This window comes from Gymnodraco acuticeps, unplaced genomic scaffold (assembly GCF_902827175.1).
Source record: "Gymnodraco acuticeps unplaced genomic scaffold, fGymAcu1.1, whole genome shotgun sequence".
Lineage (NCBI taxonomy): Eukaryota > Metazoa > Chordata > Actinopteri > Perciformes > Bathydraconidae > Gymnodraco > Gymnodraco acuticeps.
Window position 1 is genome coordinate 185649 of NW_022990736.1, and position 15571 is coordinate 201219.

At 40.6% G+C, this 15571-nt stretch overlaps 1 protein-coding gene across 4 annotated transcripts in view; it reads right to left on the bottom strand.

The window, feature by feature from the left end:
• Positions 1-15571, bottom strand: part of nrxn3a (neurexin 3a) — a 244143-nt gene that overhangs the window by 27976 nt on the left and 200596 nt on the right. For all 4 annotated transcript variants that reach the window (XM_034231879.1, XM_034231876.1, XM_034231878.1 and 1 more), the window contains 2 exons: positions 9820-10001; positions 8491-8662 (listed from right to left, as the gene is read on the bottom strand). In XM_034231879.1, coding sequence (XP_034087770.1) covers positions 8491-8662; positions 9820-10001 — 354 coding nt within the window. The remainder of the gene's footprint in view (positions 1-8490; positions 8663-9819; positions 10002-15571) is intronic.

A 15571-nucleotide genomic window follows, 5' to 3' on the forward strand; every position in this document is an offset into this window, starting at 1 on the left:
TATGAAAACTGTCAGTACTCGTGTTTTTTAAAGATAAATCATCAGTTGTTATGGACTTTGATGCATCTCCACCATGTGTCTCCACCATGCATCAATACCTTTTTGTTTCAAATTTAAGAAGATTTTAAAGATGATGTTTATGCTCTTTTCCTGACTAGAATTTTAAAGCAGGACGTCACCTAAAAAAATAAATGTTACAATGTAGTTTTACTTCTTTTACTGAAGATCTTGAGACAGGCTTGTCTTATAAACTCTCCTCAGACTGTTCAGACCCTGAAGAAATTATGCAATGATTTTACAGCATAGCTTTGCAAGAGTTTTCCAGAAGGTGGTGTATAGGACATTATGCTTCGTCTTTAAGAAAAGAGGCTGCTTGTTTAACGATGGTCTAGAATACTGAAAAGATTCCATCCATCCATCTTCTCCCGCTTATCCGTGGTCGGGTCGCGGGGGTAGCAGTTCCAGCAGAGAGCCCCAAACTTTCTTTTCCCTGGCGACATCAACCAGCTCTGACTGGGGGATCCCAAGGCGCTCCCAGGCCAGCGAAGAGATATAATCCCTCCTCCTGGTCCTTGGTCTCTTCCCAGCTGGACGTGCCTGGAACACCTCCCTAGGGAGGCGCCCAGATGGCATCCTAACTAGGTGCCCGAACCACCTCAACTGGCTCCTTTCGACGCGAAGGAGGAGGGAAAGATTAATACTATTAATCTCCTTTATTTTGCATACAAGTAATCTGATTATTTTATCACACAGAATAATCTTGATCTAAACTAGCTATTGGTAAAACATGTGGTCGTTATACCATTATGGTCATGAACTGAAAGTAAATAGTAAAATAGTATCTGGTGAAAGATGAACTGATTTGATATCCTAGAGCAGTGGTTCCCAACCTTTTTTCCCAAGAGCCCCCCCAAATGACTCCTGTTGGAAGTTGTGCCCACCCCCCCCCCCCAACAGCGGTAATTAAAGTTTCATAGTCTCAAAATGCTACAACTACTGTCACAAACTGGATGAATGTAAAGTATTTTATTAAAGGGGGATGAAAGCGTAATTAAGGAGCACTATTGGAGTGACTTTGATGGTTATTGGACTCACGATTAATTCATTTGGAATCCCGCTATATAAAGAAATTAAAGGACGGCGCAAGTGGAAACAATTCACAAAGGGATTAAACTGTTTAAAACTAGGGCTGTCAAGTTAACGCGTTAATAACGCGTTAACTTGAAAAAAAAAATTAACGCCACTAATTATTTTAACGCGATTAACGCATGTGTATTTTTTTTCCTCGGCCGCCCCGTAGTTTCAGAGCACATCGAGTTTAAAATACCATCTACAAGCTGATGCTGACAGCCCCGCTCCTGCCGCCCGCTTGTGGCAGACCACACTTCCACGCTCACCGGCAGGCACCGACTGGCTGTTGGGAGGACCGGGAGGGTGTGTGTATGTGTGGCCCGAGCGAGCGAGAGAGAGACCTTGTGCATTGTTGTTGTTAGCATCTGGTGCTAGCTAGCTGCGCTAACGGATATAAGGAGCTGTTTAAATGAAAACAGAGGAGCGACATTTCGCCACAACTGCGCCGAGCACTTGACTTTATGCAGGAAGCCAGACAGTGGGACATTGTACGAGAAGTCAGCACACTCAGCACGGATAGTGCGCAACATGATTGCAGCGTCCAGGCAGCTCCCGTTCGAGCATGCCTTGAGTTGCACATAGCTCCAACGAACACACACACACACACACACACACACACACACACACACACACACACACACACACACACACACACACACACACACACACACACACACACACACACACACACACACACACACACACACACACACACACACACACACACACACACACACACACACACACACACACACACACACACACAGAGGTTGTTGTGTTTAATATTCATGAGGATATTTGTCATTGTTCAAATGATAATAAACATTAGCATAAAGCATATTTGTCCACTCATATGTTGATAAGAGTATTAAAAACTTGAAAAATATTCCTCTAAGGTACATTTAAAACAGATCAAAAATGTGCGATTAATTTGCGATTAATCGCGATTAACTATTTTAATCGACTGACAGCCCTAATTAAAACACATGCTCAAAGTAAGCCGGATTTTGCCAATGTGTTTATGTGGATTCAAAAGTCGTAAATAATCTACAAAATGGAGGAGACTGATCTGATCGGAGCAACTGTGACAAATAATCCAACTGAAACCGACATGGACAATGACTATGTTTAAAAAATGCGCTTATCCAGACAAGCCTGGTTTGGACACTTAACGCGCAGAAGAAACATTTTTATTAAAGAAATAATTATACATTTCTGTCTTTTTATGCCTTTAATAGCTACTAACTTGAATTTGTATTCAAATTAATTAATCAATTATTTTTTATATTTTATTGTAATGTAGAGACAAGGCTTTTAGTGACAATCGTGTATTGCGTTACAATTATATGTAAAAAAAAGAAAAAAAAGAAATCTAAATATGATATTTGGCCTCAAATCATCTGAGGTCTGGCGCCCCCCCTGCGATCTTTGGTGTGCCCCCCAGGTTGGGAACCACTGTCCTAGAGGGTTAGTTATATTGTGAATACTTCACAAATTATGTACTAATCTATTTTGAAGTACAAATAACAAAAACACGAGTCCAATTTTGTTTTGTTTTTTTAGTTTACCAAAACTGTTCACCTTAGGTCTAGCTTTAGACTTTGATAGTAAAGGAGTATTTAGGTTTATTTTTATATCTGACATTTTTAAAACATGTTGGCTATTTACTAGATAGAGAGATGGCATTGCTCTCCATTTATTGAGAACATTTCTGAAGATTGAATATTTGTTCCATTGCTAATATTCCTATTTAAAATGTAATTTTCGAGTTAAAAAGGTTTTGTTTGTTCAATCACTAGTTAAATCTGATACATTAATAATGATTTACTTCAGTACCTGGTACTGTAAAATTGTTTGGTATGATTGATTAGGCTAAAACTTTATTTAACATCTGAAGAAAATTCTGCTGCTAACACGGAAAAACGTATTTGGCATCACAGGACACAATGATGTCACTAGTCAACTCCAGCTGGTAGAATAACAAAGAGCACTTTACTATAGGACATGAGATCTCGAGACTGACTTAGATTTTGCAAAGACTGAATGAATGTGAATTGATTAGTCAATTCCTGACCCACCGACACATTTTCACAAAAAACCACAGCATTTCAGAAAACACTGCAGCATTTCAGAAAACACTACAGCATTTCAGAAAACACCACAGCATTTCAGAAAACACTACAGCATTTCAGAAAACACTACAGCATTTCAGAAAACACTACAGCATTTCAGAAAACACCACAGCATTTCAGAAAACACTACAGCATTTCAGAAAACACTACAACATTTCAGAAAACACCACAGCATTTCAGAAAACACTACAGCATTTCAGAAAACACTACAACATTTCAGAAAACACCACAGCATTTCAGAAAACACCACAGCATTTCAGAAAACACTACAACATTTCAGAAAACACCACAGCATTTCAGAAAACACTACAGCATTTCAGAAAACACCACAGCATTTCAGAAAACACAACAGCATTTCAGAAAACACCACAGCATTTCAGAAAACACAACAGCATTTCAGAAAACACCACAGCATTTCAGAAAACACTACAGCATTTCAGAAAACACCACAGCATTTCAGAAAACACTACAGCATTTCACAAAACACTACAGCATTTCACAAAACACAACAGCATTTCAGAAAACACTACAGCATTTCAGAAAACACCACAGCATTTCAGAAAACACTACAGCATTTCAGAAAACACTGCAGCATTTCAGAAAACACTACAGCATTTCAGAAAACACCACAGCATTTCAGAAAACACTACAGCATTTCAGAAAACACTGCAGCATTTCAGAAAACACTGCAGCATTTCAGAGAAACAACCACAGCATTTCAGAAACACTGCAGCATTTCAGAAAACACCACAGCATTTCAGAAAACACAACAGCATTTCAGAAATCACTACAGCATTTCAGAAAACACTACAGCATTTCAGAAAACACCACAGCATTTCAGAAAACACTACAGCATTTCAGAAAACACCACAGCATTTCAGAAAACACCACAGCATTTCAGAAAACACAACAGCATTTCAGAAAACACTACAGCATTTCAGAAAACACTACAGCATTTCAGAAAACACTACAGCATTTCAGAAAACACCACAGCATTTCAGAAAACGCCGCAGCGTTTCAGAAAACACTACAGCGTTTCAGAAAACACTGCAGCATTTCAGGAAACACTACAGCATTTCAGAAAACACCACAGCATTTCAGAAAACACTACAGCATTTCAGAAAACACTACAGCATTTCACAAAACACTACAGCATTTCACAAAACACAACAGCATTTCAGAAAACACTACAGCATTTCAGAAAACACCACAGCATTTCAGAAAACACTACAGCATTTCAGAAAACACTGCAGCATTTCAGAAAACACTACAGCATTTCAGAAAACACCACAGCATTTCAGAAAACACTACAGCATTTCAGAAAACACTGCAGCATTTCAGAAAACACTGCAGCATTTCAGAAAACACCACAGCATTTCAGAAACACTGCAGCATTTCAGAAAACACCACAGCATTTCAGAAAACACAACAGCATTTCAGAAATCACTACAGCATTTCAGAAAACACTACAGCATTTCAGAAAACACCACAGCATTTCAGAAAACACTACAGCATTTCAGAAAACACCACAGCATTTCAGAAAACACCACAGCATTTCAGAAAACACAACAGCATTTCAGAAAACACTACAGCATTTCAGAAAACACTACAGCATTTCAGAAAACACTACAGCATTTCAGAAAACACCACAGCATTTCAGAAAACGCCGCAGCGTTTCAGAAAACACTACAGCGTTTCAGAAAACACTGCAGCATTTCAGGAAACACTACAGCATTTCAGAAAACACCACAGCATTTCAGAAAACACTACAGCATTTCAGAAAACACTGCAGCATTTCAGAAAACACCACAGCATTTCAGAAAACACTGCAGCATTTCAGAAAACACTACAGCATTTCAGAAAACACTGCAGCATTTCAGAAAACACCACAGCATTTCAGAAAACACTGCAGCATTTCAGAAAACACTACAGCATTTCAGAAAACACTGCAGCATTTCAGGAAACACCACAGCATTTCAGAAAACACTACAGCATTTCAGAAAACACTGCAGCATTTCAGAAAACACAACAGCATTTCAGAAAACACTGCAGCATTTCAGAAAACACAACAGCATTTCAGAAAACACTACAGCATTTCAGAAAACACAACAGCATTTCAGAAACGCTACAGTATTTCAGAAAAAACTTCAACATTTCACAAAACAGTGTTTTGTGAAATGTTGTTTTGACTTGCACTTCAGGACCACCGTAAAAATCAGTCATTGAAATCAATTTTCCAGATGATCCTCCCTAAATCCCCTTCTGTTTGCTGAAACTGCAACTTAACTCTCTTTAAAGACCTAGAAAGGGTGATTAATGCCTTTGTTACCTCAAGACTGGATTACTGCAACGCTCTATACGTGGGTATGGACCAGGCGTCAATTAGACGCCTGCAGTTAGTGCAGAACGCAGACACGTCTTCTCACTGGCCATAAAAAGTGGGACCACATCACCCCAATTCTGGACTCATTCCGAATTGATTTTAAACTTAATTTATTTGTTTTTAAAGCACTAAATGGGCTGGCTCCGGCCTATTAGCGGAACTCCTCCATCGCTACACCCCAGCCAGAGCTTTAAGGTCGGCTGACCAGCTGCTGCTGATAGTGCCCAATACCAGGCTCAAAACCAGAGGTCACCGAGCCTTTGCAGCAGCTGGCCAGGGCCGGCCCTCGGCATAGGCAGTATAGGCGAATGCTAAGGGCGCATCAACCCATAGGGGGCGCCAAAAATTGGGGAGAAAAAAAAAAGTTAGAAATTAAAAATATATATATTGCGTACAGCGCCCATAAACTATGGCACACACCCCCCCCCCCCCCCCAAATCAAGTTGAACTGCCCCAGCCCCAGTAAAAACCAGAGGTTTATGTGAAATTGTTCTTTTTTTGAAATAATGGTTTTTAATGTGCAATTATAGGTTTTAATTTTGTATTTGTGTTCATTTAAAATAAATCAAACTCCCAAAAAACATACACAGCTTCTGTGTGCTTTTATTAACATTGGAATTTACTGTGTAAGCGGCCGCGGGGGGTTTCCTGAAAGACTGAGAGGCTCTGATAACCTCAGCTCAGTGAGGTAAAGGCACACCTTTATATGATCATATAGTTATATAAAATCAGCCAGCTAAAATCTTGCCTAGGGCAGCAAATTGGTCAGGGCCGGCCCTGCAGCTGGCCCTAGGCTCTGGAACACTCTGCCCCTCCATGTGAGGTTGGCCCAGACCCTAGGGGTTTTTAAATATATACTTAAAACTCACTTCTTCACTCTGGCCTTCTAGTCAGAGCGGAGTACGACTCCTGGCATTTCCCTGTGTGTGATTTTTATTTTTGCTGTTGTAATTTATTGTCTTCTGTTTGCTATTGTAGTAGCGTTTTTATTACATGTACAGCACTTTGGCTCGACAAAAAAATCGTTTTAAAAATGTGCTATATAAATAAAACTTGATTTGATTTGAACTCTGCCCCATGACTTAATGTACGGTCGCAATGAGTTACTGTACCCATGATGTCATCACATAAACAAAACTGCATCTGGGCCATGCATTCTTCCTTTTCTGGACTCCATGGACCGCTAACAACGCCAGAGAACCCCTGAACACTGGTGGCACTTTGGATGTGCAGTCAGTAAGAACTAATTCACTTTATTATTTTCACAGTAGAGACGGAATCGCTTGCCTGAGAGTTAGCCAGCATTAAAAACCAATAGTAATCAAGTGCAGTGCATTCCCGACAACTGGCTGGACTTAATAACAATAGGACAAACTGGCAGTTAGCATTAAGCTAACTGTACTCTGCAAGGTAACCAGCGGAGCAAACAACCTACATCCATCTTGCAGCGGCTGCATATAATTTGAATTGGCAGTAGTAGTTACATTTGATAGAAGGTTCGTTCTCTTCCCATATAAATGGGTGAATGTTGAACATTTGGATCTCTCATCTCGTAGTCTGTGACAGATGAAAGATTGCCCAAATTATTAAATGTTTTGCATACCTGTAAATAAAAAGCAAGATCAGATGTACATAATGTAGTATACCATTAAAGTTTATTTTATTTGTCAAGAAGTTAACATTTGGCCCTAGAGTTAAATTAAGTTAATGCAATATTGTTCTTTGAATATTATAGAAGATTTCCATTGCTCCTCTAACTGAGTTATTGTTCCTAAGAGATGATCAGATGATGCATTGTTTTCATGTATGTTTGTGTGTGTGTGTCTGGTGCCTTCTCAAGTTTCCTGCAGTAGTTTTGAACGAGAGTTGACTTCTATTTTGCTTCAATTACACTGTTTCCATTTTCTGTCCGTGCCAGTTGTTATTCCATTAAAATGATAGGAGAGCTGTGCTACAGACTGAATGATGTAGTTCCTGCTGGAGACCCACATAGGTTCACAGAGTTCACAAATGACATACCAACACTTCAAATGTGAGGAATGACTCCATATGTTAGCCACTGCATAGCTCAATATTTTTTTTAAAGAGTACAAAAAGCAGAGAAGAGTGTGTGTGTGTGTGTGTGTGTGTGTGTGTGTGTGTGTGTGTGTGTGTGTGTGTGTGTGTGTGTGTGTGTGTGTGTGTGTGTGTGTGTGTGGACAGCTTTTTGTTGTCGTGTTACTCTCTCAATCAGTCAAGTACAAGTTCAAAAGTATAAGCATCAAAATAAACTTAAAGTACCAAAAGTAAAAGTACATATTATGAATATTTCAGAATAATATATATGATATGTGTTGATTATAATTATTGATGTATTAATGTGTATCAAAGGTAAAGGTGCAGCTAGTTTTAAAATCAATGTTGTGGAGTAAAAGTACAAAGTAGTATTAAATGGAAATATTCAAGTAAAGTACCAGTATCTCAAAATTGTACAGTATTAGAGTAAATCTACTTAGTTACCTCCTACCCCTGCTCTCAATATAGCACTGACAGACACTGTATATGCCACCATGTGCTAACTCAAAGTGTGTATACTTATTTTCAGGACTATTTAAGCACTCAAGGTGAAACAATTTCAAGAGTTAAACAGACCATTTAATACTAATAATACCCTTCGGTTAGAAGCATATGCTCTCACCTGTTTTATAATGATGCTATCCTATTGCCATATTATATCTTGTTAAAATTAATTGTTTTACTTTAGCAGTTGGTTTCATTTTAATTGATCATTGTAATTGCTAACATATATGATTGCCAACATGTGTTATTCAACATAAAGATGAGATTGATAATGTACTGTTTTACCTGTTGGGAAGTGTTCGTTGATTGACCAATTATCCACCTGCAGTGTAGCATTCCCACCGTTCCTGGTGAAGCGAACAACGTGATACTTCCCATCATTCACTGGGGTACTGCTCTCCTGCACACTGATATCCATAGTGCCAATGTTGAAAGTCACTCCAATGTTGCCTTGTTGCTGAAATTAGGATTTAAAAAGTGCTTTATGGTTATTTTTGTTTACCTAGAGGTAATATCCGTTATTTGTATCTCGATGGTGAACGTGGAAGTAATACACATGAGTTGGTTCTTTAGTTTAAACTGTGTGTCAAAACAGTCTGATTAGCTGCATCAAGATACAGTATTTCCAAAAAAAGGGGGGTGTCAGTTTGGTAAAATACTTCTACGAAGGCTGGTCTCATGAATTCTCACTTTTGTCTCCATCTCCTGGCTCCTCAACAACTTGCAGGTCAAGTGAAGTGAGCAACAAATGATCAAATACAATAATGGGATGTCCCAAAACTTAAAAGCGGAGGACACGTTAGAGGAAACCGTTATCAAGGATGCCGAGCAAGACACAGGTAACCACAAGGAATGGAAAAAACCTTTACATACCGTCTGCAAACGTACATGCAACGTCAGCCTCTAAGGCCAAAAAATGAAAATAGGATGTAAAAATGTAAATGGGATTCAATCATTGTGATGTTCAGATCTTTCCTTTATTTTTTAATGAATGCTGCTATAGGAGCGTTCACACCGCAGTACTTTTCCCACTTTAGTTCCGATATAGTTCCGAAATGTTGCGTTCACACCAAAAAAATCCAGAACTAAAATTGGTTCATGAGAACCTTTTTACCCCCTAGAGAGAGCAGGGACTTTCGTGGGAGAAAAAGGTTCCTATGTCTGATTGGCTGGGTGGAATGCAAACCATGCCCCGTAAAACTCCCAAAAAGTTTTGTGAAGCTTCCAGTTTATTATCCTCGCATTAGCATTATTAGCATTAGCATTCGCCCAGCGCAGAAACACAGAGAGACTAACTTATGGCAACACAAAAGAAAACATGGGAGCGGTGGAGATGAGGAGGTGTCGGCGTTCTGGCGATTTACTCGGAAGTTGTTTGCGGCCTGTCAGTAAACCCAAAGCAGAAGAAGAATAAGTGACGTCAGCGGCTTCATTTGCCTAATCCTCCCTCAGGGACTCATTCCGGTGTGAACGCGATCTGTACTTAGTTCATGTGAACTAAAGAGTTCTCATGAACTAAGTTCTGATGAACCTTTGTGGGAAAAGTACTGTGGTGTGAAAGCGCTTTGTGCTATTGACAAAAAAAAGGAACACTGAGTGTGTGTGAGTACTTACTATATGCAGCATGAGATAGTCCCCCAGACCAGAGGCACTATCAATCCTGACCAGAATGCCATCTTTCAGGGAGGTGCTGAAGCCTACGGTCAGCCTATCGGTCCTGGTGCTGGGTCTCTCATTGGCTGGCCACTTGAATGTAATGAGGCCTCCTCCTTTGCCAAAGATGTACGTCGTCCCAGCTGAAAAGAGCAGGAGGAGGAAATATGAAAAATGATCTCAACTCCAAACTAATGTCATGAAAAGTGATCAACATCTGGGGCTGTTTGGGCTGTTTTTGCTAGGGAATAAAATGTGTTCCTTTGGACTACAAGCTAAGAACATTTGTCTCTGTAAAACTGACAACTGAAAATACCTCTTCTCATGTCCTTAAGAGGAGAGCTAGTTAGCTGTGTGTTTTGATATGCCCTCACTACTAGTTCACCAATGCGGAAAGCTCAGGCTTTTGCACCTTCCCTTCATTTCATTCCTAACCTGTTCCAAGGAACAGCTCGTCAAATTGGTATTTTGTTGCAGGAGCCTGGCACCCCAACGCTTGCCTCTTGCCAAGCCACTTTTGGCTGTACACATTATGGCTTTTATGAAAAGATCGTGCCCCTTTTGACCTGCTGAAAAACAGCATGTTTTTCATGTCCTTAAAACAATACTCCAATGACAAGTGCGTTTTAAAGCATTAAGCATCAGTTTTTTCAAATGGAACCACACGACAAAAATAGAAAGGAAGAAACAATATAATTCAAGATAGTTGGGTGGGTAGAAGGGGGTATCATGCACCCCCCTGAAATTTACTTCTAATCAGCTTTTCTAGATTGTAAAAATTGTGTAGGAAACGATTAGCTATGTTAAAAAGTTGGCAAATTGTCCCACGTATATTTTTTTCCCAAATTAGTGTTTATTTACCCTAAAAAGTTTCACTCTTTTTACACCTTTCATGTTATTGCAGATAACTGAACAAATAAGGTATCCAGATCCATGTTTTGAGGGTCAAGGAACACAATAAAACTATTCTTAAAGTGATCACATGTGTCTGTGGCATGCTATTATGCTAATTTGTGCCGCCATTACAAGAAAATAGCATTTCAGTCTTGTACCAAGAAGGGTGTATTTTGCACCGACACAGAAATATACTTATAATAAGTGTTTCCTAAGTGGAAAAAGTATGTAGAAAATTATGAGCTATGTTAAAATGTTGTCTGGATGTCCCACATGTATTTTTTATGCAAATTTGTGTCATCATTACCAAAAACGGAATTTTCACACTTTTCCAATATTGCAGATAAATGAACAAATAATAGTAGTGCAAATTCCGCCTTTTTTCCCGCCAAAAACAAACAAGTAGCTGACTTGGCTGCACACACACACACACACACACACACACACACACACACACACACACACACACACACACACACACACACACACACACGCACACACACACACACACACACACACACACACACACACACACACACACACACACACACACACACACACACACACACATTCATCCTTCAAACAAACAAGGTAAGTAGCTAACTCAACTAGACTCATGTGTTTTGTATGTTTTATGTAGGTTTCTAGCTTAATTGTTGTTAACACATCATTTTGCAGCCCAAAGTAGGCTACACACTAGAACATGTGTTAGTGTTATTCTGCCCTGCAGAGGCCAACTGCAGTAAAATATGGTAAACTATTAGCTAGCTAACGTTAGCTAACTAACTAACAGTGAATAGTGAATGAGGGATAGCTACTGGTGTAGCTTGTTGAATAAAGCTATTAGCTAGGTAGTGCTAGGTAGCTAGCTAGCTGTACAGCTAGCTAGGCTTAATTAACTCCTAAGCTAGCTAATGTTAATTAAAAAAAAATGTTTTACCTAAACGAAACATAATTCCAACACCAAGCGTCTAAATCAGCACTCACAACGCCACATTAGCACATGACTGGCGATTTTTCTACTTCATGCTATCTGCACAAATGACATATCATATGAAAGCTGAGATTCATCAGATTACATTGGTATAAGTCTCATCACTGTATGACAAAACTCACTGAACTAGCAGCCAGGAAAGAGGGTTTCCATCATTATGTTTTTTTTAGGCGGGGGGTTTAACCTGAGCTTACTCTGACACAGCAATATCTATATTGATTCTGACACTTCTACAGCCAACTCACAGGTGTATCATTGCTTTGATACAAAATATTATTCATATATATATATATATTCATAAAGTACTTGGTGTGAAAGCGCCTTTTAACTTGAATGGTGATTTATATTTCATTTATCTGACAGGGACGTAGTAAGCCAGCATGCCCAAAAGAAAACGAAGTGTAGATCGTCCAGCCCACAAATGCTCGCCAAGTGTCTGCATCCTTCATGTGCCATCCATGTCTGATCATGGTCCGTTTACACCCCTCACTAAAATTAAAGGAACAGCTATAGAAAAACTACAACAGCTGCATGAGATCCGGGACCAACGTCTCCATCAACCACATAAATCCCCATATTGTATTTAATCAGTGTGTGACCAGATCCCTACAACTCTCCCTGATGACCTGGAAAGTGTTGGGTATCACCGCAACTGTCATCAGCGCTTTACTTGCAACCTTCATCTTCTGGAAGATAATCCAGAACCATCAACCTCACAGTGGATCCCATCTTCCCACCAGAATGCATTTTTTGTGACAAAGTTGAGATCAAAGATGGTCATCGTAAAACTGAGAGACCTGAATACCTCCCATCTTATAAGAACAAAGAAAATGCATGGAAGCAAATCGAATCACGGGCTGAGAAAATGGGTCTAGTTCGACTTCAAAGACAAGTGAAGGGCAAAGACCTCTTTGCTTGTGAGGCTAAACACCATCAGTCGTGCTTTAAATCTTTCCGCACAGCATTCGCCAACTACCATCGCAGCAGTATTCTTAAAGCAGGAGCTAAGGATACTAACCAAGCTTTCGTGTCAGCCTCCCACGAAAAGGCATTTGTTTCAGTACTGGAACACATTGGAACTCATGTAGTCCAGCTAAATGAGGTCCTACAGCTATCTTCCTTGCGCTTGCTGTATGTGGAAGAGCTGAAATTGAATGGGTACGAGAACACAAATTATCGCTCAGAGAAACTCCTGAAACGGCTACAGAAAGATCCAATCAAGGAGCATATCCAGTTTATGAGAGTTGACCACGACAATGCTGATGCCATTTCATTCTGGCTGGTGTACAGCTTGAAAATCACGGTATCGAATGCCGTTGCACGAGCTTACACTCTCGGAACCACAGACAAGTACAAAAACGTTGCTCTCCTACTTCGCCAGAATATTCTGCAGGCTTTCAGAGAGTCCAAAGACCTAAAGTGGCCGCCAACAGCTGACGACATGGAGCTCACTCCTGAAAATCTCCTACCCACAGACCTCATCCGGTTTCTCAGCATGGTTATGGCTGGCAAGGAAGACATGGAGACGAATGAAAAGATGAAGCGCCTGGTATTCTCCATTGGGCAAGACCTGTGCCGTGCAGTGTCAGAGGGAGAATGGAAGTTACCAAAACACATTCTACTCTGTGACTGTCAGGCACTTGTTCAGAAGCAAGCAGCTCACCACAATATTACACAGGCTTGGCCACTCTGAGAGCTACAGATTTGGTTTAGAGTTGGAAACTGCCCTGGCAAAGGTCCTGGACAAAGTCTCATCCTATCGGACACCCGCAATTGTGATAGGAGAGGGAAACCTGGTATTCCACTGTGAGTGGGACAATTTGAATAAAACCACGACCAGTGTGCACGGCAGCAACATTGTCAACAGTGCTGGGGGAATCATGGTCCAGGAGGTCAAGATACATTTGTCCGTCATGTGGTTATGATTGGACCCTTTCACACATCCATGAACTATATTGGGATGCTCACACGCCGCAAAATGTGTGGTTCTGGATATGCAGAGATTCTGTTTGAGGCACAACTAGTGACAAGTGGATCCCTCAAAGGTGTTTTAAGTGGAAAGGCATACGCAAAGTCCCTCTTTTGCCTCAAAACTGTGTGCGAGTCAACGGAGAAGCTGTTGATCGAGCGGTTCATTGAGGAGGAAAGCGTCCTTATCACTGACCCTGCTGCACTTCTCAACATGACCCAGTCTTGCAATCGAGAGCACCTCGATGAAGCCCTCAAAGACCGCTCAACTCTAACCCTCATCGAGAAGTATCACGCCTAGGAGAAGGTGCTCAAGGGTCACCTGGGAAAGACAGCTTCCTTATGGATGTCATTTATTAACCACTATCATCTTGTCTTCATGCTACTCCACTCCGTTAAGACCAACAACATCCAGTTATTTCACAAATGCAATGGAGAGATGGCAAATATTTTCTTTGCATTTGATGGACACAACTACTCAAGGTTTGTGCTATTTACATGACAATTTACCAAATTGGCATTATGAGACAAGCTTTGAAAATAAATGTTTCTATGTCTAATCTGTGCATTTCCTTATCTGCAGATATCTGACTTGGCTGGAGGTCTATCTGACAAACCTGGTGAACACACACCCAGGGGCCAAAGACCTGCTTTCTAAGGGTGCAATTGCGGTGGCCCGCTCAATGATACCAGGGGCACTTAGTGCAGTCGACAAGACCATGGAGGAAACGTTCATGCGCTTTGCCAAATCATCAGGTACATTTCGATTTTTACCCAGACATTGTGTATGTACATGAACAGATATACAGACATTGTATCAAGATTATTTATTATATAATACAATTGTATACTGCTCTCACAAAACCACATTTTATTTGATGATTTCTGAATTAAAATGCATGTAGCTTATTGTGTGGGAGCAGTAGATCACATATTTGTTTCATACTTTTAAGGTGGCTTCACTGGACTATACAGCCAGTTTGGGGCACACCAGAGGTGGTGTCGAACAACCTCCACACGGGCACAGTTTTATGAAAAGACCCTTGAGATGGTGGACCTCATCAAAGACCCAGACTGCCAAAGGGCGGGGAAACATCGGGAGCTGGAGAAGGCAGAGGTCAAAAAGGGTGAGGAGGCCATTCAGCAAACCATCGAGACAATTAGGAACTTTACGAACCCCTTCACCATCTCAGACAAGGACAGGCTCTACTCCCTGGCTTCTGGTGCTCCTGTCCTCATGGAGGTTGAGATGGACGTGCTACAAGCAGAAACTGTGGGCAAGGCTGCTAAAGCTGAGATCATCAAACGGCTACAGAGCAGAGAGCCAGGTAGCTTCTTTGACCCAATCAAAAAGAAGAAGCTCAAGACCATGGAAGCTTGTAACAAAAAGGTCACCCTCACATCCTCACAGGGAAAGGTAATGAGATGTTCCAATACCTGAGGTCTACTATATTATTGAAATTAAGTATTTTAATAACCTTTATTTTTTATTGTTGTGACCCCATATTTTGTTAATGATACACTATCAATATCATTCCAGGTCATCCAGTATCAGGAGCAAAGCAATCTTGCTTTCCTGCTCCTTGTCAAGTCACAACGTGCAGAGGAGCCATTGGACTTGGAGGAACTCATGAAATATCCCCTAATGCCTGTGCCCCCTAGCCTTGGGACACCAGATGGGTTTTTCTCCAAGACTAATAAAGCGGCTCTTCTGCACTACATTCTGGAGGACACCACCCCAAAGGATCTGCCATACCCTAAGGATGACCTGTTCATCCAGGATGGCATGGCTCTGCTCCATGTCCTCACCAACCTTCTCTCAACCTGTGGGGAGATATGCCTACAAGTGCTTGATCA